Source organism: Ornithodoros turicata, chromosome 6 (assembly GCF_037126465.1).
Source record: "Ornithodoros turicata isolate Travis chromosome 6, ASM3712646v1, whole genome shotgun sequence".
Taxonomy (NCBI): domain Eukaryota; kingdom Metazoa; phylum Arthropoda; class Arachnida; order Ixodida; family Argasidae; genus Ornithodoros; species Ornithodoros turicata.
Genome location: NC_088206.1, coordinates 73,075,326 through 73,099,009, shown reverse-complemented (window position 1 = coordinate 73,099,009; position 23,684 = coordinate 73,075,326). Strand labels below are relative to the sequence as shown.

Here is a 23,684-nt window from a genome sequence, read left to right as displayed (position 1 = left end):
CCACAAAATGTTGGTTAAGTGGGAAACTATTTACTCTGAGGTCACAAGGCTTTGTCACGTTCGGTAGGAGGGAGAGAGAGCAGACTAGCTGGTACGTGATGACAGGGAGGAATACAAGAGACACGGAGACAAAATGGGACGCTGGTGTTCGTCCCTTTTTGTCTCTGGTTTTTCTGCCTGTCATTCTGTCACGTTCACGATTAAATTAAGCTGTTTCAGAGAATTGTTGTGCCTCAGTAAATTATTGCACGAAATATGTTGTTATAAAAATATATGTGTAAGGAGCAAAACAGGACTCTACACATTTCACAGTTATCGAACACCATAAAAGAACGTAGCTCAAAATATCCAAGTATGCCATTTATTTAGCTCTGGCGAGCGTATTTACTGAGAGGCGATACTATTCAAAATGTGTACTGCTTCCCTGCATCACTTCGTTACGTCACGAAATTGTGCACGGTGCAACGCCACATTCCAGACACTGGAAATCAGGGACGTTTCTGGCTCCTATTCAATGAGTGAAGCCCATTGTGGAAAGTGTAGAATGCACACTATTCTTACCTGACCAGAACGTACGTGGTACTCTGAAAGTGGTACTGCCAGACATTGATCCCAGCCCGTGGATCAATACAGCATTGAAGATGTAGTGAAATAAAATATTGTGTGCTTTGGTACAGTTTGAACTTGCACCTTTTGAGTGGTTTTTGAATTTACCTCATTTCCCAGTGCTCGAAGAAATTATTCTTGTCTGATTCGTGGGATGCATTGTCAGCAAGGCAATGGCGGTGGCTTAGCCAGAAAAATATTTCGGGATGGGTTCTATGGGGACCTTACATGGGGGAGGAGGATTTTCCCCTCATTTCCCTCTCCCAAATGCACTACCAAAAGTACGATTTAGGGGGGGAATTGAACCCCCCAAACCCCCTGGCTCTGCCACTGCATTGCGGGGTGGAGCACGAAATAGTGCACAAAATATTTTGAGATTTTAGAAGCACTTTCTAGCTCCAATTATTTTTTTTGAAAACTAACTGTTGGCAAGGTAGCACAGGGCAACAAAAACGTGCTCCTTACGTACTTGTTTAGTTTAACGTAGAACCAGTAAGGAGCCACTGTTGCCATGGGTGTGATCTCACGTCACCTTTCTCTACGAGTGTCATCCGCCAGTATTGTGTATTACTGACTTTCCTCTCTTTTTAGATCAGTTGGTGTTTGAGCTGGAAACAGTGGGTTCGGAAGGCCAGCAGAAGCTCAGTGCCTCAGAGCAGAACTGTGAACAGCTCAAGTTACAGGTCGCAGATTTGCGTAAGTTCTTCCGTTTTTTTTTTTCTCGTTTCACGTCGGTATAGGTTGGGAGAAAAGATTACGGAACAAGCGATCAACGTACTTTTCTTCAGTGCAACACCCTAGCGGCTGCCGAAAGCGGGTGAGTTCACTGTTTCGGAGGGGTGGAAGGGTGCGCTGTTAGCGATACACAGTGGTAGTTCCAGTGGCGCTTGGGTGTGCCTGGGAAGTGGAAGCTACCGTTGTGTGTCGCCAACAGTGCACCCTTCCACCCCTCCGAAACAGTGAACTCACCCGCTTTCGTCAGCCGCTAGGGTGTCACACCGAAGAAAAGTACGTTGATCGCTTGTTCCGTAATCTTTTCTCCCAACCTGTACCTTCATGGCTGGTTTGTTGGCCACAAATGTGTCCGGAATTATGTGCAGGAATGCTCTTACAGAGCATGCTGTAATCGGTCACACACCTAATTTTGCTTTCTTCAATTACAGGATTGAAATGTAGAAGGAAGAAAAAGTACATATTTGTAAATTTTGCATCTAATATGTCTTTGTTCGGTGTGTTTCCTACATTCTAGAGGACAAGTTACGCATTTGTCAAAATGATCTCCAGATCTCAAAGTCCAGTCTGGCAACGAAGAGCTGTGACCTGGTAAGCACCTGCGCAGACTTTTGTCCAAGAGTTGATTCTTATTGTTTTTTGTTTTTTTTAAACCTGCATAGGACATTATGAAGAAGAACCTGGATCAGTTGTCGTCCGAAAGGGCAGAGCTGCTTGCTAGTCTGGAGAAGCGTCAAAAGGAGATTGACAAGCTTAATGGTGGGACAAAGTTTGTCCGTTCTCGTCTTTCCAAAAGAACTTGTAACATCTACCTTGAATGCGTGAATTAATGTCGAATTGTGCCATTTTGACAGCAGCAGATACTGCACTTTTTCTGGACGCATTGAAACCTCGTTTTTTCGTCCACCATGCTGTAGACCTCGATTATACAGGGTTAAAAAGGGATAAAAATCAGTTTTTATCGCTGTTATATGGGGCGTTTCACCAGACGTAATAAAAAATCGTACTAAAAGAATCTACTCGTCTGAACATTACGGGGTGAACGCTATTTATCTCGTGGGGGAGATTCGGCCATTACTTCTGAGCACTTTTCTCAAATGTAATTGGTCAGAAATTGAATTTTTCCAATTGCTCTCCGAAAGTTTCCAAGTGAATCTCGCATTTAAAAAATGTATGTAATCGAATGAAATTTGATAAAAGTGTTCAGAAGTTTCGTGGCGAAATCTGCCCCAAGATAAGTAGTGCTGACCCCATAATTAGGGCCTGACTTCTTCGGGTTTTATTTTTGGCCAAATTCGGGGGGGGGGGGTAAATATCGGGTGATATTTTTCATTCGAAAATTCGGGTGTATTCGGGTTAAATCCCGTTACTGCATATTCTGTCGTCAGGAATTCGGGTGATTTTTTTTTTGCTTAATAAAAATTTGTCTTAACATGGAACTAATGTTTAGCGATGTTATCGAATTTTATTTTAATGCACGCTTATGAGTGTGCCACGCGGCCCGGATGTTTTCGGGTAGATTGGGGTTAAACCCGAATTTTACAGATTTCGTTCGGGAGGTAAATATCGGGCGGATACGGGTTTAACCCTAAAAAAAATCAGGCCCTACCCATAATATTCAGACAAGTAGATTTTTATCGTATTAGGTGAAATCCCCTGCACGGTAATATTGTGCGTTTGTTATGGTTGTTGTGTGACGTTTGCGTTTGTTTATGTGTGCTCTGCAGATAAAGTGTAAGTACTGATGTGGATGTTGTAAACCCACAGAGGACGTGACACGACTCTCGGATGAGCTAGTCTCCAATCAACAGAAACATCACGAGGTTGTCGTGGCTTTGGAAGAGATCCGTGTACGAGAGATGACACTCGAGGTTTGTCACATTTGATTATAGCTGGAATTGGAAGAGATAATCGTCGCATTTAATGTTTAGCACTCAGATGCTGTAAGATACGTTCTTCACATTCGCGATTTAGTCAGTCCCACGAAATGGAGAACGACGTACTGGAGACGAAAATTCACTCTCTCCCGAGACAAGAAAAAGTAAATACAACATCGCACTAAAGGACAGGGCAACGACACCAAAACTGCCTGTAATGTGGTCCGGCATGCTAGAAATGCATTAGAAGAAAGAACAGAACTGTCCTCTTGGCCGCCGTCTGCTCGGATGTGCTGACAAAACGGGGTTTATTGCTTGCACTAAGAAATAGTGCCGAGTAACTGGCACGCATTATTTTGATATCTGTTGTCGAGGCAAGCTTCGTTTACATTACTCAACAAGTTTACACTCGAGGGATGTCAAAATGAAGTCAAGATTCATGTAGCAGTCTTCATTTTTTTCAAGTGGTTTTTCGCAACTTGAAGAAATGTAGGCTGCTATATGAAAGCTTGTGCAGAAGAAACATACTGGAAAGCCTCATTGTTTTGTATTCATTGTGCCTGTGTTTGCACTCGTAACACATTGTGAAAGCTGCCATGTATAGTCCTTTAAGAGCACAGGTCTTTCGCACTGGTCTAGGAGCACAAAAAATTGTTCGGGTTTGATGGAAAGTAAAGTTTTTCGCTTTTCTGGTTTTCGCTTCGGGTTCAGCTCCGGTTCTGATCCCTGGTTTGCTCTAGTGGGAAGTTTCATGACCTGTACTTCCTTCTCTGTGTCTTAACAACAGCTGTTTGAGGGAAGCATGAGTGATCATTTGTCTAAACGAGCGAGATATTGAACAATGGTGGGTTTTGCTGTGCAGCACAATGAGAGTCGCCTCAGCCAGGAGAAAACACTGCTTCAGAAACAAGTGGCGGACTTGATGGAAGACCTTCACGAACGAGTCCAGGAGGTTGCCAACCTCCGCAGGGAAAAGACCGTCATCTCTTGCGACCTCCGCACGGAGCTGGATAGCCACAAGGAGATGGTAATGACGTTTGTAAAATGATATTGCAAACATTTGTGCAAACAAAGAATGCACGCAGTACAGACTCTGATGAAGAACATACCCGTATACCCATACATGTATCATACCCGTACGTATGAGAAAACCTCTTTACGACATCTCATATTGAGATCGGAATATTGAAATTCAGCAAAAAGCTGCCTGAGCAATTTAATCCAAACACGTATTTACAGATCTAACAGTCTGAGCAGCTTAGATTTACGGTCTTTATCGGAAGATTTAGCGATTGTTCCAACAGGTCCGAGTACTGGAGACTCAGCTGGAATCGTGGAAAACATCGGCCATGGACAAAGAGCAGCGTGCGGAGTCACTTGCACAGCGCCTGAAAGAAGCCAAAGAGTCGCACGCAAACCTGGAGGAGCATTTTCAAAAGGAACTGAGAGCGCAGACAAAGCTCACGCAACTTTACAAGGTATGAATCTAGTGATCCGCAACAACGTTTTCAAATGTGACACAGTCGAGCCCGTTTGTTACGATTGAGGCACCCGGTTTTCTTCGATTCCGCAAAATCTCGCGGAATTCGGAACTAATCGCGGAATCCTTTGTTTGTCACCGAATTTCATGGGATGCCTTATTTTTAGGGGTGTGCGGTTATTTGCTTGCTCGAATTCGAATCGAATATCGATCACTCGAAGTATTCGACACGCATGTTCTACCTGTACCGTTCTACTTCCGCAACGTGATCTCGACTGGTGATTTTGCGAAAGTTCAGGTACAACGATACTCTGATATAACGATCAGGTCTCGCGTTGCTGTCAATATTGCTATAAGTGGGCTCGTCTGTATAGCGTAATAGAACTTGTTTAGATTTTGAAGCAGATGCCACTAAATTAAAATGCGGAAAGGATACTGAAATGGTGTGACAGTGCATTAGATCTCCGAAGTTCCATTCGTTATTGAGTCCATTTAATTTGACATTTAAATTTTGAAATACATATGGATTTTAAAAGGCAGGCAGGTCTGAGCATGACAGCCACCAATCCTGGCTTTGTGTCACGTTTGTGGAATGTGTTGGCGCAGTGTTCATCGGGGTATCGCAGCACTTATCGTATTGTGATGTTGCACCGCAGCATTCGGATGAAAACTCCAAGGCCAGAGTGCAGGAACTTGTAACTGCAGTGGAGGAGATGCAGGGTCTCCTCATGGAGGCCCAAGCCTCAGGGAAGGAACTGGAGAATACACTGAATGAATCTCAGGGCCAGGCTCAGCTGGTCATCTCTGAGAAAGAAGCTGAAATTGGCAAGCTCAAGGAGTCTCTGGAATCTCTGTCCAAGATGATACAGGAGAGAAGTAAGTGGAGTGATAAGGGGAGTGGTCTGCCACTTGGAGTTGTCTCCAAGGCTGCTGTTGGCAGACTCTTTTTTTTTTTTTTACCCCTGGTTGGTGAGGCCTGATGTAGTCCACACTCTTAAAACGGAACTTTACCGCATAGCATGCCCTTAACCAAACACCATCCCGAATGATATCGTTCGGCCCCCCTGAGTGGCCATTTTGTGACACTTATGCAGTTGAGTTAGTTGTCACAAAAGGGTGTACGCCCTGTTCTTTCCACGAGTCAACAGTGATAAAGGTACCACTCTCTGTGTATACAATGGTTGGCCTTCAGCATGCTATGTGGTGAAGTTCTGTTTAAAGAGCGTAGAGATGACATTCAGAGATTACGTGCCAGGTGAAACGCCTTTCTAAACAACACCGCTTCTTTCTGTTTTTTCAGCATTCAGCACGGACGAGTTGGAGCGCATGTTTCCCACCGCGGCTGCGACGAGCCGGAAGCTGAAGTCTGGCCCGTCTCTGACAGAGTTGATGCACGAACATTATCAGCAACGAGAGGAACTGGTGAAGGTGAAGGGAGAACGGGATTCACTTAAGCTTCACCTGGATGAAGTGGCGCAGGAGGTGACGCGCAAGGCACCTATATACTGTCGCCTCAAGGAAGTGAGTCGGTCATTTCCTCATTTGATGACACGAAGGCAAGTGTGTATCGGGAAAGAAGTGCAGTGCCTTTGTTCAGTTGCTCTTTTAAATGGGACAGTTAAGCATCCGTGTGAGCAGCCTGCATTCCAAGTCTTAGTGCCAAGAGGGTAATACTGAAAGTCCCCCTGCCCAGCAGTTTTGAGGGAAATCTCTGGTTAAACCCTGTCTTTGCTGACGTGAATTGGCCTGGGGGGGTAAATACTGTGTGTAATCGTAATAATGTAATAACCCTAGAATTTATTTAGTGCAGTTTTTACCGTTTGCCCTTTGAGATGGGGTTAGTGACACTGACCTTAGCTCTTTTCTATAGTGACCTCAGGTGCAAGAATATGGGGGCGTAGTGGGAGGATGGGGTGTGACTTTGACTTTGTGTTCTGCTCCAGTAGGAGTGCTTGGTTGTAGGAGTTTAAACTTAGCGGAACAGACATCAAAATCACTAGGGCCCTATTATGGTGTGTTTATTGTAAAGGAATCCATTGTCAATGTTGGAAAATTACGTTACTCCCGCGGTAGTCTGCGAGAAAAATTCTGCGGTAGCATTTTGTTCGTTAAAAAGACTCTCGTTCTAAAGGAGTTTGACTGTACTGCCGTTTTACTCCGAAGCACTCGTGTCTGCGTTCCTGAAGGCGAAAACATTTGGGCAGCCAAGTTCGGATGCGTTAATAACGCGTTAATTATGCGCATAAATACAGTTGAGAAAGCGTAATAAATGCAAATAGAGGATTTCCGTCGAGCGTGGTGTGCTAATGTCTCTCTCGTGTCGCAATGGTCAGGAATACCAGAATGCCCTGGAAAGCATGGCGTGCATGCGAGAACAGCAGACGGGACTATTGGTGGACATGGAGACGCTGGTGAGGGAAAGGGACGATGCCAGGCGTGTCCTCTCCCATGCGGAACGTGACGCTAAGCGCTGGAAGCAGCAGTGCGATGACCTTGCGCTACAGGTGACTTGTCTTGTATTTCATAAGTGCTTTCAGTGCCATTTCCTTAGGAAGCGCAACGTGTCACAATGACCAGGACGCTAAGGGGTAAAAGTGGTTTCCTCTTGAACCAATGAGGGTTACGGGAATGTGAAGACAGCACGATCTGCTTGACAGAAGTGGCTTTTGTTACTGAAGGTGTGCTGAATACAGGTTAGAGGTATAACGATATCGGCTGCTATCGCTAATTTAATCGTTATATTCGAGGTATCTCGCTTGATGGGGGCTGACCTAGGTCAGTGCCGTCCTACGCAAGTCAGGCGCTGCATGTTATTCTGCTCCCCAAATATGCCAAAAAAATAAATTGCAAAAGCCTGGAACCCTACTTATCCTGCAGGTAGCACTGCAGGAACTGTTTATGATGTCAGTATATATATATACCGTATTTGCACGATTCTAACGCGCCCCCGATTCTAACGCGCAGGTGAATTTATCTGCGAAAAATCAAAAACTTGCCAAAAATGCTACACAACTCTTCAAAACACAACATCGCAGTGATCCTGCTCTTTTCGTTTCCGGACGAAAGGAGCCGCACTTGCTTTGCACCTTTTGTATGTGCATGTGGGCGTTTGCCCTGCGAGGTCGGATAACAAACTGCTGGAAGGCAGTGAACTTCTTCTCATATTCCTCGGGAAGCCTTTGGCAGATGCTCGTCCTTCGCCTCAGCGAAAACCCTTTTCGTTTCATGAACTTCGAGATCCAACTCCGGCTGGCTCGAAAGCAAGATGGCGGAATCTCGTATGAGCGTGCCAGTTGGAGCGCTTTCACTTTTATGATCTCCTTCGAGACGGGACGTTGACCTAGCCGTAATTCCTTGATGTAATCCGCAAGAGCGTTTTCCAGTTGGGGAAACCGACCTTGTCTTGTGTAACAGATATCCGATATCAGCAAACGCGTGATCATGTGACCAGGTGGTTGTGCCGATGACGATGGGCCAGCCGCCCTTCACCGAGTACTCGTTAGCATTTGACTTAGCCGCCAGTTCTTGGCACCCGATTGTAACGCGCACCTGGTTTTGAGCACCAATTTTGCCGAAAAAAAGTGCGCGTTAGAATCGTGCAAATACGGTATATATATACATACTGAATGTGCAGTAGTTCACCTGGGCACTCATGCTACGTAGGTGCGTCACCTGCTTCGTGAAGTTGAAGACGCACGTCAACGTTACGCGCCTCGTCCAGCTCCCGTGGAAGATGTCTCCTCTTCAGACGACGCTCCATTGAGAGCGTCGGACCTCATAACGCAGCGACTAGTTTCCTTCCGGTATGGACTTCTTTTCTAATGGAATGTTTCAAAATTTGCTGTATTTCTAATGGAATTAGACGGATGTTTCCTACAATACGTCTTTCCTGTATGCCGAATATCTTAATGTTGCGAATTTATAGTGCGCGTCAGCATGAATTTCTTTCTACGCAGTGACATCGACGAACTTCAACAGAGGAACATGGACCTCTTGGCAGTCGTCCGCGACCTCAGCGAGAAGCAGGAAGAGGAAGAGAAAGACACAAACGAGGAGCGGTATGAAAGACGTTTCAACTTTGTCTGGTTTCAAGCACCAAACCATTGAATGTTATAGAAATTGAGTGAATGTGATAGAATGTGTTTGGTGTCCAATAGAAACAGAGAAATGCGCACCAAACTTGAAGCTGCAATGTCCCAGCTTCAGACACTGGAAGATGAGCGCAGACATCAGGCAACAATAGTGGCAGCGCTTGCTAAGCAGAGGGACACTTACAAGGCCATTTTGACTCAGAAGAACATAGACGTTCCACAGATGGCTTCCAACGTAAGTTAAAGGAGCCCAGAAAGTCATCCCAATGATTTTCTTTCTGCTTCTGACACATTGTGAAAGGATGTGACTTGGCTTGACAACAACACAAAAAAAGATCTCTGCGTACAATATTTCTCTCGGGAAAAAAATTCACCCGAACATCGACACACGTGCTTCCGCTCAACTCGTTCAGCAGGATGAAACGAGGAGGAGGAGGGGGAGGGAAAACGTCACCGGCGATGTCGTCACAAAAGTGATCGCGCTCCAGTTGGGGCCAGCGCTTTCGGCTTTTTCTTTTTGTTTCTGTTCAAGTTCTCTCTGTGTAGCAGACGACGTTTCCCTAAACCAAGTGTATTTTAATAGGCAGGTTAACGGCTTGGGTTAATGAAGTGCTTTCTGTGCTTCTTTAAGAACTAATATGTTATCGCCAGGATTGCTTTTTCTTCTGTGTTGTGTCTGTGTACCCTCTGCATCGGTGTACCTACCCCCAGGGTACCCAAATGTTTGAGCCCCCCGTGACGTCGACGCCTGCTGTGCCGAGGCTCATGATTGCTTCTCCGGCTGAGAAATCGGTGTTGGAGCAGAGCGCCGCGGAAGCACGGAAAAAACTCCACGAACTACAGCAGGAGTTCGACAGCTACAAGAAGGAGATGCAGGAGAACAACAAGTAAAAGGCGGCACAAGTTCTTCTGTCATGTCTCTCGTTGCATTTCTACAGGATGTTGCCCAATAAAAGTCTACACCTGCCAGCAAGCCGTGCTCGCCTATCGCTCGATGCAGGTGGAACGTTGTGTTGTCTACAGTGAAGGACCTTCAATCCTGGTAAATTTCACATGGATTGAGCACCTCCGCACAAAGTTATGACGCAAAACGTGCGGTTCCTGTAATCGAAATAATGAAAATGCGAAGGGTAGTTGAGACGCCGCACCCCAGATAGCGAAGTGTAGCACACGCCACCAGCCGTATGGAAATGCAGTTGTTCGAAGTTGCTTGTGGTTTTCATTCTGCTTTTGTGGAACTGTCTCATTTTGCTTGCACAATTAACAACGTGAGAAACGAAATTGCCAACGTAATTAGCAGACGACAACCAGAACGGATATCGTCTTCTTACTGAAAGACGAGGAAATAACAACGCAGAGACGTCTCTGCCAAAGCACCACATCATCATCTGGGGAGCAGCTTCTCAACTGTTCTTCGCAATACCGTCGTGTTGATTATGGGAATCACAATTTCGTGTTATAACTTTATGCTCCGCTGCTGAATCACCTTGAAATTTACCAGGATTGAATGTCCTTCGGATCTTTATATGTAGACAACACAATGTCACACTTGCATCGAGTAATTGCAGGAGCACGGCACGCTAGCTGGACTTTTATAGGGTAACACTCCGTAGATGGACATTCGTTGATCAGATGTCGTGATCAGCATGTCGTTGATGTTGTAATCATTGTGGTCATGCGATGGTGTCCTGTTGTTCAATCTACAAAAACTTTTGGGTTTGCACCAGGCTGCTATCGGAACAACTGGAAACTCACCGCAATGAAGCGTCGCAGCTACGAGTCCGTGCAGCTCGGCTGCAGGCGGAGCTCGATTTCTCGCAGGAACGTCAGGCACTCACCCAGACCAACCTGGAGAGCTTCCGCAAAGAAGCCGCCACCTTTCGTGAGCACAACGTGCAGCTGAGCAATTCGGTCGTTCAGCATCAGCAGACGTTGACTACCATAAGACAGGTACGGTAGTATGAGTCACCAACGTTGCACTTGTCAAGTTTTTTGTTTGGTTCTTCTTCGTACAAACTTTGAAGGCTGTGGTCAATCTGTCAAGGTGTTTTGTCGTCCAAAAAGCGCTTAGATATTCAATAAACTAGCGCGATGTCACTTTCTAACCGCAGTGAGAGGGCGGCGCTCAGAGGAGAAAGGCGGCGTCCATACGCCCGAACGACCACGGCATTCTTTTTCTCAAGGTTGCGCCCTCATTGGTTCTTAGAGAGTGACGTGTTCTCGTTTTTCCAGAGAAGGATTTCCGGCATACTCTCAACATCTGGCGTCTGCTCTTGTCATGTATTCCATCGAATAGTCAAATTAGTATAATACAGTGAACCCTCGTTAATATGACCCCCGGTAATCTGACGTACGCGCTTTACGACCATACTACTGGGGAACAATGCAGTGAAACCTCTGCAAATCTCCCCCCTTAATATGACAATTCCGCATTATGACCAAAATTTTCGGGAACGACCATGGTCATAATAACGAGGGTTCACTGTAGTCAAACTGCTCCGCTATTTCGTGGGGGATTCTCGAGTAGTAAAATGTAAGTAAAATATAGTAGTAAGTAGTAAAAATAGTAGTAAAATAATAATAGTAGCAAGTAGTAAAATTCTCGAGTCACGAGGAGTAAAATGACACTGTAGTTCCAAAATGGACTAGAACTGATGTGGCCGTCACTTTAATAGTTTGGCTTAGAATTGGGAAAAATAAAATAAGAGCCCAAAACCGGAGCAACAACCCTATTTTGGTGATGACGATTGGTGTGTTTTAAGATGAGCCTCTTCTCTCGTAGGAGCTGCAGACGGCTCAGGAACGACTGTCGCAGGCAGAAGCGTCGCTCGAAGGCGCCCGTGCCGAGCGAGACCTCCTGCGCTCGAGAGAAAATCGCCTACTGCAGGAGCAGGAAGCCATGCGTCGAGAGAAAGCCTCCAGCGAACGTATCCTCGCAAACCTGCAGATGGTGCAGACAAACCTGGAGCGGCTCGACTCGGAGACGCGCAGCACGGCACAGAGCAAAGTACATAGGTGGACTGTGGCCTCGATTGTCGCTCTAACTGTTTCTGACGTTTCTGTTGCAGCTGCAGAAGTTGGAGCTTCAGTGCGAGTCGCTCAACTCTCAGCTGCGAGCTCAGGTGGACCAGCAGAAGGCGCTGACCGCTACCTGGGAGAAACAGCTGGCGGACGAAAAGGCGCGTACCGAGCAGGCCATCCAGCAGGCGCAGAAGACGAATGATGATCTGGTTGAGGCCTACGCTCAGTTACACGAGACACGACAGCAGGTACTGTTCATCTGCCATTTGGACGTTACGCGACCTTAAGGGGTTTGAATAATGAAATAGCCCCTAAGGAACAGGGACACGCAGAAGAGAAGACAGGTCAACCACTAAAAAGTTCTTGTCTTGTCTTCTATGGCCCTGCCATAAAAGTTTCAGGTGGGGAATGGCTCTCAAGGAGGACTTTCATCTGAAAATTTGATGTTTGCGTTTAGCGGTCGCCTGACTCCTCCTTACATGTGCCCTGATGTCGCTCGCATCATTTACTCGCTCGTGGGAAATGAGGTTAATGGAAGGCTCACACTGTTATCGCCTCTATTAGGAATTATGACTTCTTCCGAATACGACGATACTAGTACAGGGGACTCCTTTTAAACGGATCTCGAAGGGAGTGGAGATATTGTTCCATTTATCGGAAGTTTAATTTAAGCAAAGTAGAGAGATTTCATGAAATGTGACTTTATTTCAACGTCATCAATTTCCACTACTGTGGGTGGCTAGGAAAAAAAGAGTTAATGGCATCTTACGATTGTTCTTTTTTCTTTTACGAACCGGCCAAAATCGGTTGTTCGTATTGTCCGAAGCTTTTTATCATTCTGTATATGTAGGAAATCAACCAAAGGTGACCCCATTGTTCCGTTTCTCCGAGTTTTGGTTAGCGGGAGTCCACTGTACTTTTTCGTTTTTCAAAAGCAAGCTAGGCCATGGTGCACTTTTTCTGAGTGATTTTCTCTTCGTTACATCGCAGATATTGGCACTGGAGTCAAAGACACAAGGACGTGCTGAAGGCCAAGGTAAGTTCAATCCTAAAACGTTTTTCTTATTGCTTTTGCCATTGACTTTGTGCACGGCTTGCTGTCCCGTTGTATTATGCAATCACAGTCGCACCAAATATTTTCTTGTTCGTGAAAAATTCAGGTTCCGGGGACGTCCTGTCGATTAACTGCCTTCTGAAAAAAACGCAAGACCAATTGAAGGGTAATGCTCGCTGTTGTGAAACATAATGAGGTTGTTTTGCAAGAAACGACCTTTTTAATCTCCTTGCATTCCGCAGAGACCCAAGAACGCCTGGCGCTGACGCAGAGCAACATGGAATCTTACAAGAAGATGCTCGAAGATGTTGAGGGACGACTGTCAGAGCAAGGAGCAAGCAACGAGGACTACAAGCAAACTATGGAACGGGCTCTGCAAGAAGCTGCAGAAGGTTAGCTTTACTTTGGCTTCAATTCAGGCTTAAATATGCTAAGTCTAACCTTAGCTTGACCCTAGCTTTTGTTCCCCTAAAAGGGTTTGTGTAAAAGAAACTGTGGTCTGGTAATGTGCGAAAGAGTAACTATCAGTCACCAAGCGGTTATACTAAAATGTCTTTCCTTCGATGACTAGCACGTGCCTCACTCGAGTCAAAGGTCGCTGAGTTGGAAGCCGAGAGAAATGACCTGATCAAAGCCAGCGTGGAAGAGGCCAAAGTCCATCGGCAGCAAGTGAGTCTGCTGACTTTTGTGTTCTGATATTGGTTGCGTTTAACGATAGCAGTAGAGAGTGGAAGATACCACAAAAAGGGCGTCAACAGCAGGGAGTTTACCGTAATGGTCACCTAACCCGTTATGAGGGAACACGATGTTTTATAGTTTTGATGGGTTGCGGGGTAGCAAGGTTTGGGGAACACTGGAGTAAGTGTACTTTTTTTCCCGCTTATCTTAAGTTGGAAGAAGAGCATCAGAAACTGGAGAAGGCCCTGGCAGAACTGGAGGAGGCTCGTCAGCAGAGGGACGATGAATGCAGACGCGACAATACGCTTTTGCAAGATCACAGCTTCCAGGCAGCTCTCACAAAGGAGGTGTGTGACTTTACCCAGAATATGTTTATTCTTTAATCTTATTGTCCAATAGTATCATCATGCATTCAATATTATGAGGAAAAAGATTCCTCTCAGACTCAGCCTCGTGGTGGAGGCAAAGATCTTCTTCCTCGCAGTACTTTAAGTGTCATGATCTTTCGCGAATTTTCGCCTTATTGTTACGAGTCGGGCAGCTCTGCTTTTGCAGTGTTTTGGGCCCAAAGGTAGATGTTGCGCTGCACTAAATGAACCAGGGCGTTCTCTCCTCAATATAGGCACAGGAGAAGTACGAGCGTGAGCTCATCCTGCACGCAGCAGACGTTGAAGCACTGTCAGCCACAAAAGCTCTGGTCAGGCATTCTCTATGCACATATTTACCCTCTGTTACACAGTCCATTAGAGCATTTTGTTGCCGTTTCGTTCCGCAGCTGGAAGAGACGCAGACCAAGGTGGCGGCGCTGCAGGAAGCAGCAAATGCCGCGCAGGCGTTGCTCCAGGAGTCGTGCAGCTCTTGGAAGGAACGGGAGAAGCTTCTCCTCTCCGAGAAAGAGCTGCTGGCAATGACGGAACAGGAACTTAGGAACCAGAACACAGCTTTGCATGAACAGCTGGAAACTGTGAGTGCAGCTGACAGTCTGAGCAATCGGTCGCTAGCGTCTGTCGTCTTTGCTTTAATTGCCTTTCTTCAAAATTGGGAATTACTCGCGATGTGTCGTACTTAAGGCTGTGAACAAAGTTTTGATGTCCACGTCAATGTCCTTTGCATTGCAGCTGAGTGCCCAACTGTCTGCAGTAAAGAGCCAAAGTTGGGAAGACATAACGCCGGAGGAACACAATAAGTCTACCGAACAGCTGATGGAAGTTGTAAGGTTAGAGCTTGTTTCATTTGTTCTGAAAGTGTCTAGCAACTTTCCGGACTGCCAAGCTTTTTAGGGGCCTGAACTTTTCGTGACAGCATCCAGAGCTTCTGGAATGCAGTGTTCCCTCACTCTGTGTTTTCGGCCCCTGATAAGACAGCTGGGCTGCTCTCAATGATTAATAAGAGCGCGGGAGAGAAGGGGCCTCGTAATAAAAAAACGTATTAATAAGTTTGTCCCCAGCATTAAAGAAATCGTTTACTGAATTCCGCTGCGAGCAGGCGAAGTACGGTGTGTGTCGGGTAGAGCACTGCACGGGCCCGGGCCCCCGACCCGGCCCGGGCCCGACCCGGCCCGCGGGCCGGGCTGGGCTTGTTATTGGCTGTGTGCTCCGGGCCGGGCCGAGCCCGGGCCGACAAAATACGCCAGCACCGCGGGCCGGGCCGGGCCGGGCCCGGGCCGTTAAAATACGCCACCACCGCGGGACGGGCCGGGCCCGGGCCGACAAATACGTTCCCGAGAGTCAGGCCCGGCCGGGCCACGCAGCTAATTCCACACATTGGAGATGCATTAGTTCATGATGTGATGTGATGTGATGTGAATAAAGAAAAAAATGGGGATGTAAGTTTCGACGAAGTCAAACTGTCTACCCCAGTACACTTAATACAGAAAGTTCAATCATGCGCTTGCGTCATTCCTGTGCATCTTTTGCAAAGACAAGCAAAGGGTACTGCATTATGCATATGATTCGACCCTCTAGAACATTCTCCAAGCCACTTTACATTGCTCCTCACTCCTCACATATTTCACAATCACTTTGGCAAAGCTTGGTGAGAGGGATAGGGACTGGGAGAAGCAGTTTGTCGACAGCATGCTCTATCTCCGCAAAATCTTGACAGTGTAACGACAACGCCCCGTGCGTTCTGGATTTAATTTGGTCTCGTGCGGTTACGGTGTTAAACCGCCATCACTTGTATGTTTGTCTTCTCTCCTTATAAATTTACTTATAAATTTGTTTGATAATCGCCAGAAACGCGTACGTCGCGGCTGGAAATACTAGGCCGGGATCTACTCGCCGGGTCACCGGGCCGGGCCGGGCTGTATTTGCTTAGACGCCGGGCCGGGCCGGGCTCTAGTCACTGGGTCACCGGGCCGGGCCGGGCCGGGCCGCATAAAAATATGAAGGTCCGGGCCCGGGTCGGGCCGGGCCATTTTTAGATGCGCCCGGGCCGGGTCGGGCCCGGAAAAGTCGGCCCGTGCAGTGCTCTAGTGTCGGGCAAACCGGTAAATGACCGCTTAAGAGAGCACGCGACTTTGCTTAAAGCGGTGGGAGGCGCACATCTTCCTATGCATTGGAGAAAGTGCCAATGTAATCCGGTATTTGAACGCGGCCAGGTTCTAGGGAAAGGAAAGAGTCTGCTTGAAAGAGAGATAGCTGAGGCGGCTGAAAATAAGAAGCAGCAGCTCCTCTATGTGCATTAGTGAAGCTTCCGTTTTTCTGATGGATAAGGAATCGTAATTTTTATTCCAGTCATAGAATTTTAACATGCATCATTCCTTATCACTTTGACTTGGGATTGTCCTTTACCTGTTGTTTTGTTTTCTCTTCTTATCTGACATACCGACTTCTACGTACATGTTTAGTCCCGATAAAAGAAGGACAACAATGGCTTGTCCTGTCATTGAAGTATAGTTGCAAGTAATGCTTGGGTGCGTGCGTGCCTTTTCTCCTCCTTTCACGTTTCTTTCCATTTCAAATAACGTGCCAACTAGCCCAACAATCTAAGCTTTTCATTTATTCATTTTGAACTGGCTGATGACAGAGTGTATTACGTGCAGGTATCTTCGCAAAGAGAAGGAGATGGTGCTGAAGCAGGCAGAGGCATCCACCGCAGAATCGTCCCGCCTGCGTGTACAGGTCGACCATCAGGCGAAGGTTCTGCAGCAGATGGAGCAAGATCTCAAGGAAGAGAGAGAAAAAGCTGTGGTATGGGCATACGTCCTTGTACGAATAGAGATGTGCAATATCCATATACATAGATATAATAATATATAATATAATAAAATATTAATAATTTAATTTAAATTAATTTTAATTTAATTTAAATATTAATAATTAATAATATAATATACATATAGATATGTGAAATTGGTTGTCAGGCTTCCAGCAGTGGAAGGGGTAAAGCATTGCGCAGGCCTAGATTTATCTACCTCACCCGAGCCTAGGGAAAGCCCTTCCAAACCCAGGCAGCAGGACATACATACGTATATAAATACGTCGCCTGGTCAACAGGCCCGATTATGTGAAACAAAAAAAGCGACAAAAACTAACTGGAAAAACTGACGACCTGCGAAACTTGAGCACGAGAAGTGCTTGAACTGGGCCTGAGCGCAGAGTCACGCAGAGGCTTGCAGCAGGCCATCAGTCCGAGCAAGTGCTCTGGGAAGGGGTTATTGCATTACTTATGTATGTTGCAGTATTTGCAGTTCTTGTTAGACTCAATCTCATTTTGTTGATGAAATTATATTGAGAGCTTCGGCAGATGTAAATTCAATAATATGTTCTCCTCGATGCAGGCAAAGGCAACCAGCGATGCTCAACACACGGAACTGCTGCGCAAAGTTGAGATGGTCAACATTTTGTCGGAGAGCAACCGCGTCCTCCGCGATGAAAAGGAGAAGCTTGGTGGACAGAAGAAGCAACTCGAGGAGAAGGTATGACATTCGACTGGGCAGCTCCATCGTGAGCTTGTCCACTTGCACGTTTGAGCCGCGCTAAAGCTGTTGGCACAAAATGCCCAGACACCTGATCTTCGGCATGACGCAAATTTTCTGCAGGTGGCTCAGTTGGAGAAAGCCGAAGCACCGCTCCGCGATGAGTTACGCTCGTTGAAGTCTCAGCTGGAGGCTGTGCAGGGCGACAACAGCCTGTTGAAGAACGAGCTTCAACGTTGGCAGGCACGAACGAGCCAGCTTCTCGAGCAGTCAGCACGTATGGACCCTGAAGATTTTAAGCGTGTGGCGTGAGTGGCAGTTGATTTTTTTAATTTTTATTCTTTATTTTTTTATTCCTAGATTTTTTCTTATTTTTATTTTATTCTTAGATTTTTTATTCTTTTTATTCTTAGATTAGATGTTCCTCTTTCATGTTGTGTCATATTGCTGCAAGGTCTCATCGGTCAATTTGTGTTTATTATCGTAAAAGAGGATTGCAAGTCCCTCTATTGTGTAATGACTGCAATGAAGACATTTGAATAGATGTTGCTTTAAATGAAAGCAGTGAGGAGAAAACATCTGTGCCCAAATTTGAGGTGGGCACTAGGCCTGCTTTAGGTACGTTGACGCGTTACGTAATTTTGGCGGTTGACTTTCCACATGCACTTGAAATTGTTTGTCTTAACTTGTGTCGCGGTGATCTGCAGGCAAGAGAACACGAGCCTGAAACAGCAGGTGCAGGCCTTGAACGATGAACTGCAGGCATCAAAGAGCCAGATACAGAAAGCGGAAGAGGAAAGTGCAGAGCTGAGGAACCGTCTCAACTCCGCAGTGGAGGATGCAAAGAAGCTTCGGGGCGAGTTTGCTGCCATTCCGCAGCTGCGGAAAGAGCTGTTGGCTGCCCGCTCTGAAGCAGAAAGGCAAAAACAAGAATTGATGAAGTTGTCTACAGAGATCGAAAAGTTGAAAGAGGACAAGGAAGAGAAGCTAAAGACCATCATTCAGGTCAGAGTCATTATCACTATATGTTGATTGTAATCCGTATAAGCCACGCTTATCTGTTAAGTAGCGGTGTGCGAATATTCGAAATGTCGAATATGATTAGAATATTTCTAATACTCGATTCGTATTCGTATTCGAAACTTGATATTCGAAGTTCTTCGAATATTGCAATTTTTTCGAATATCATACCGACTTATTACGCGTTTGCTAACCGAAACTGAAACTAATACACAGTTGTGTACGAGCTCCATTAAACTCTGCCCCAGCGAAACCTTCATGCATCCTTAGCAGTTCAGTTGATTGCCAATGAACTCTGAATATTTGTGTGAGGCCCGATGTCCAGTTAAATTCACAAAACTGTGAAATGAGAGGAAGCTACAAACAGTTTTATCTGTAGGTGAAAAAGATCGCCCGGAAGTACCGCAGTCAGTACGAAGAAACAAAGTCTGAAAAGGACGCTCTCGACGCACGCTTGACGGAGCTGCAGTCAAAGCAGGACACTGCAGATGAGGCGTCCACTCATGCCAAGTCGGAGTCGGAGTCGAAAATGCTGGAGCTGGAACAGAAATCCGTGGAACTCACTGAAAGCTACGAGAAGGCGAAGGCGGTGAGTTTTTCATTCATACAGTAACAAAGCCAGACACTGAAGTTATCAATCGTTTTCATCCGCTCGAAAACATTAAAGTGGAATGTGCGTACGCCCTTGTGTTTTCGGGTTTTAGGCTTTTTGGAAAATGGATAAGTGTGTCCTCTGGTGGCCGTATTGCTAGCTGAATTGGCACTTTGCCAAGTTAGTCTTTGGAGGTTTTTGGATCTTACCCTAAGTGACGATGATGCATATCGGGGAGTTAAAAACGGGTTTCACCGGTTTTAACCAAGAAGCGCGAGGGTCTAAATACAGTAGCCAACCAATTTTACGGACTTGGTGCTGACCGGAAAAAGTCCGAATAATGCCGCAGTCGGAAAAATCGGACGATCGCTATATAAAAATTTATTCCACCTCAACCGCACTAAAGAAGTCTGTAATTGTTCCATGCCACATGTGGCAACTGCATGTCATGGTATGCGTCCCAACTCCCAAAAGTGCCTGCGCAGAAAATCACGGTGCGCTCTTGCTGTCACTAGCGGTACGGTTCGGAAGCAGTCTCGCCGAGGATTCCAATTACCACTCCAATCCAAGCGCAGAATTCAAAATGGCGGTTTCAGAGTTGTCGCCGTAGTGCCGAAAATAGTCTTGTTGGTGTTTGTCTGCGAGCGTTTTAGTCCGAAAAATTGAGCCTTTGGGCTGGATCTGATCAGGAAAAATGGTAAGAAAATGTGTTAATCCTATGGCGATGGTTCCCTGGGGGAGTCCAAAGTATCGAGCGAGTATGAATAATCGGTGTCTGAAAAATCAGTTGGCTACTATACAGGGTGTCCCAGAAAACGTGTCATTGAATTATAATAAAAAAAACTACGCCCCCTAAAATCATGCGGTCAATGGCATTTGTTCTTACTGGATTTTTTCCACCTCCTCATGTGAATGTCGTGTAACGTAAGTTTAATTATGTAAATTTTTGTGAGCTTAAGTCGGAAATTTCCCTAGTAAAGGTCACTTTTTTACCCCACCAATGTGAAGAGCGTGTCTAATTTAGTCAAATTAACGATAATTGACAGGGATATTCAGGAGCTATCCCATCGGAAAAAATAGCCGAACATCATGCTCTGTGGAGGTGGCAGAGAATAGCGCACGATGAATTTTTCAGCGTAATCTTTGTCAGTCCGATGAAAGGAGGTTGGAAACCCAGCCCTTCCCAACATCGCAGAAAGAGATAAAACAGGCACGGCTTGTCACGTCCGACTTTCGCTGGAATAATGCTTTCCCTCTCCCAATTTTAGGAACTGTTACTTTTTCTACTATCACTCTGTGGGCTGGCTTCGGAACCTCCTTTCGTCGCACTGAGAGCGATTGCGCTCAAAAAGTCATCGTGCGCTATGGTCCGGTGCTCCTAAAAGCATGATATTCGGCTATTTTTTCCGATGGGATAGCTCGTGAATATCACTGTGAATTATCGTGAATTTGAGTGAATTCGGCACGCTCTTCATATTGGTGGGGTAAAAAAAGTGACCTTTACTTGGCAAATTTCCGAGTTGAGTTCGCAAATATTTACATAATTAAACTTGGAGTACATGACATTCACATTAGGAGGTGGCAAAAACCTAATAAGAACAAATGCTGTTGACCGCATGATTCTAGGTGGCGTAGTTTTTTTATTATAATTCAATGACACGTTTTCTGGGACACCCTATATATGGGGTGTGCAAAGGTGAACTCTGTATTGTTGTTTCTTTGCGTCCCTGTGAAGGGATACACACATCCAACGTGGTGCCATTAAATGCCACCAGTGATTGTTCTAGATTGGTCAGTGGATTGATTGGCCTGTGTGGGACAATGTTTTCAGGACTTAGCCCTCGTGACTCAGGAAAAAGAGCAGGTGACAAGTGCAGCCGCGGAGAGCCAGGAGAAAGCGCGGAAGTTGTTGACGCAAGCGAGAAAGCGGATCGCCGACTTAATGGGCAAGTGTCACTAACAAACGTTGCTAATTCTGCGGCGCTCTGTTCACGAATTCTGTTTACAGCTAAGGCTGATGCACTCACAAAGTCGAACCAAGAGCTGAAGGGTCAAGTGCAGAAAGCGCAGGGCCAGCTGCAGGCATTGGAACAGGCAAAAGGTGGTGAAAGTTGATTGTTTTGGTAGGATGTTCTGTTTTGTACAGTCAGATTCCTTTATAACGAAAGTCGAGAGACCACGAAAGAGAAATTTGTTGTAGAGGTAAATTGGTTAAAGAGGATATGCAACAAATTTGCGTAGTACAAAATCGTATAAATCTATGAGCAGGGATAGCGCAGAGGTAGGCTAAGTTCTCCTAAGCACATATAAGAAAAACAAACAAAACATTGTCTCTATTTCATGTGGCAATGTTGTGTTCCAAGTTCAATATTCAATATTTTGTACAAGTTGTTGTTATATCGGCGTTAGTTCTGCAAAAATGGGCTGGTGATGTCTTCAGAACATGCAAGAATGAAGTCTGTTACTTGCTTGTGGGGCTTAAAAATAGTGTGAACCGTTTGAAGGGTGGGGCAAAAATTACGTTGTAGCTTTTTTTTTTCTTTTTTTTTTCTCCGTAAAAAGGAGTTGGTTCTAAAGTTTGACTTTTACTGTGTGTGTAATACTACTACTTGACCATAATGTAATGAAATGCAAATATTTTCAGATGAAGTGGCACTGAGGGAGAACACGATCAAGTCTCAATTTGAAGGCCGACTGCAGCGCCAGGAAAGGGAACTGCGAGACTCCAAAGAAGCCCTGGAAGTGGCGCACCGCCAAGTGGAGGAATTGTCGCAGAAGGTATTCGTGCTATCTACACTGGACTGATGTTGTTGATTCGTCATGGGCTCATGCTTCCCACTGGTCCTTGAAACCCTTTATTACCCTGGAATTTGAAAGTGACGTTTTCGAGGCTCGGAAAACCCCCGGAATTTCAACAGTCCTTGAAAACCCTAGATTTTTCATCGTTTTCTTCATGTTGTTGAGCTAATTAATTAATTAATTAATTGTGAGTTGACAGTAAGGTAAGTCCGTCCACAGTTGTGTGGCTGCACGTGCTGTTAGCGCAAATTCTGCTTACCCAGAGTCACAACTTTAGTTTCGAAACCAAAGGTGTTAGCACTCATTGCAATAGGAGTCAGCAGCTCAAGCCAGAAGTGTGACAAATGAACGTCACCCTTCATCAACCTTCCTTTCCATCGCATGATCTTGCGCATGAACATTAAGCATCTATTAGAGCCTGAAGTTTTAGGGTTTTACCCGATTCTTCCCCGAATTTGCACCCCAAATTGAAGGTTGCCTCTTTAGGGTGAAACCCGATTTTTACCCGGCAAATTGCCCTCACTGGGATGTCTGTAGGAATGCTCTAACATACTTGTTTGGCAGAAAAATGCAGTTACATCACCGTTTGTACGAAACCGCTACAGTTAGTTTGAATAACTGAGCCCGATTTCTCCCCGAATTTAGCGTACTGGAAGTTTTTTTCACCCGAATTTGCACGAATTTAGTGCCCACGTTTATTTACCCGATTTTTACCCCCCGAATGTAGGAAAAAATATTTCCCGAAAACTTCAGGCTCTAAGCATCTTTAACATCCTCCTGTACTTCAGTCTTTCGGTACCACACACCTTCGTTTCGCGGTGCTCGAGTTATTTCTACACTGCTCCCTCGAGTACTTCTAGAACTCTACCTTACCCACACCTTGCTCGTCACCTCACTGTTTTCTTGCCTGTATTGGCACTTACAAAAAAAAAAGCTGCCAATTCTCGCGCATATTTGTTAGGCTGGACCATACGCTCGATAGGATGCAGTTACAGCATTTTGTAATGGTGTTCCTGTCACCCATGCTACGACTGCTTTCAGCTTGCTCAGCATCAACATCAACACCAGAAGCCACCAAAGCCCACCATGGTTGCCGCACCAGTCGAGCGTTCGAGGTCAGTTCACCTTCGGCTACCTTCCCGGGACTTTGCGGGGGTTAAACGCGTTCTAGCTCGAAAGTTGCCCGCTTGGAGGGTGGTTAAATTAGGAGACTAATTTCTGCGGAAATCTGCCGCATGAGCTTTGGGTCTCTGCTGGTGTGCTCTAGAATACTTACCTCAGATTTATCCGTGTTCAGAGGGACTAAAATGTCCAATCACAAGCGTGCTGGCCATAGCCATGGAAACGAGCCGCCTTCATGAGACATCACAGGAACCTCATGTAACAGCATACAAAATGAGGGATGTGTCTTTAATACGGATGGTGGTTTTACAATTCTGCCAGTTCTTCAGGACTGCAATATCGTTCAGTACACACCATTTACAACGAGGAACTTTTGCACAGTGTTGCGCGCACCGAAAGACTACGACTACGTATATATTTATAGCTCCTAGCTTTCTACATCGGAAAATTAATATTTCCACGCAGTGGGATTATACTGGTGGTTACTTGTTCCGTCCTTTGTCCTTTTTTTACCCAACACCGGGGTTTTATCGATTTTAATATTCTCGCCAGGCTGCTTACAGGCTTTTCCAGCCCTCCGTAACTTTTCAGTACGCAAAGAAAATTAGACTCAGCTCTGACCATTTCTCTCCGGGTGTTCCTACCGTTAACTTTTCTTTTCTCGCAGCACATTCAGCCGTGTAAGTGCCAGCA

The 23,684-nt window shown here is 45.7% G+C and overlaps 1 protein-coding gene across 3 annotated transcripts in view; it reads left to right on the top strand.

Annotated features, from left to right (window-relative positions):
- Positions 1 to 23,684, top strand: part of LOC135397327 (nucleoprotein TPR-like) — a 36,151-nt gene that overhangs the window by 1,001 nt on the left and 11,466 nt on the right. For all 3 annotated transcript variants that reach the window (XM_064628847.1, XM_064628848.1, XM_064628846.1), the window contains exons 3-35: positions 1,198 to 1,302; positions 1,856 to 1,929; positions 2,001 to 2,097; positions 3,106 to 3,209; positions 4,078 to 4,242; positions 4,520 to 4,693; positions 5,352 to 5,571; positions 5,996 to 6,216; positions 7,029 to 7,199; positions 8,359 to 8,498; positions 8,652 to 8,753; positions 8,853 to 9,021; positions 9,498 to 9,673; positions 10,514 to 10,736; positions 11,569 to 11,793; positions 11,855 to 12,055; positions 12,798 to 12,843; positions 12,968 to 13,027; positions 13,104 to 13,253; positions 13,433 to 13,530; positions 13,752 to 13,886; positions 14,162 to 14,236; positions 14,315 to 14,503; positions 14,658 to 14,755; positions 16,583 to 16,730; positions 17,321 to 17,458; positions 17,582 to 17,766; positions 18,166 to 18,463; positions 18,858 to 19,067; positions 20,902 to 21,016; positions 21,079 to 21,171; positions 21,715 to 21,848; positions 22,911 to 22,984. In XM_064628847.1, coding sequence (XP_064484917.1) covers positions 1,198 to 1,302; positions 1,856 to 1,929; positions 2,001 to 2,097; positions 3,106 to 3,209; positions 4,078 to 4,242; positions 4,520 to 4,693; positions 5,352 to 5,571; positions 5,996 to 6,216; positions 7,029 to 7,199; positions 8,359 to 8,498; positions 8,652 to 8,753; positions 8,853 to 9,021; positions 9,498 to 9,673; positions 10,514 to 10,736; positions 11,569 to 11,793; positions 11,855 to 12,055; positions 12,798 to 12,843; positions 12,968 to 13,027; positions 13,104 to 13,253; positions 13,433 to 13,530; positions 13,752 to 13,886; positions 14,162 to 14,236; positions 14,315 to 14,503; positions 14,658 to 14,755; positions 16,583 to 16,730; positions 17,321 to 17,458; positions 17,582 to 17,766; positions 18,166 to 18,463; positions 18,858 to 19,067; positions 20,902 to 21,016; positions 21,079 to 21,171; positions 21,715 to 21,848; positions 22,911 to 22,984 — 4,813 coding nt within the window. The remainder of the gene's footprint in view (positions 1 to 1,197; positions 1,303 to 1,855; positions 1,930 to 2,000; positions 2,098 to 3,105; positions 3,210 to 4,077; positions 4,243 to 4,519; positions 4,694 to 5,351; positions 5,572 to 5,995; positions 6,217 to 7,028; positions 7,200 to 8,358; positions 8,499 to 8,651; positions 8,754 to 8,852; positions 9,022 to 9,497; positions 9,674 to 10,513; positions 10,737 to 11,568; positions 11,794 to 11,854; positions 12,056 to 12,797; positions 12,844 to 12,967; positions 13,028 to 13,103; positions 13,254 to 13,432; positions 13,531 to 13,751; positions 13,887 to 14,161; positions 14,237 to 14,314; positions 14,504 to 14,657; positions 14,756 to 16,582; positions 16,731 to 17,320; positions 17,459 to 17,581; positions 17,767 to 18,165; positions 18,464 to 18,857; positions 19,068 to 20,901; positions 21,017 to 21,078; positions 21,172 to 21,714; positions 21,849 to 22,910; positions 22,985 to 23,684) is intronic.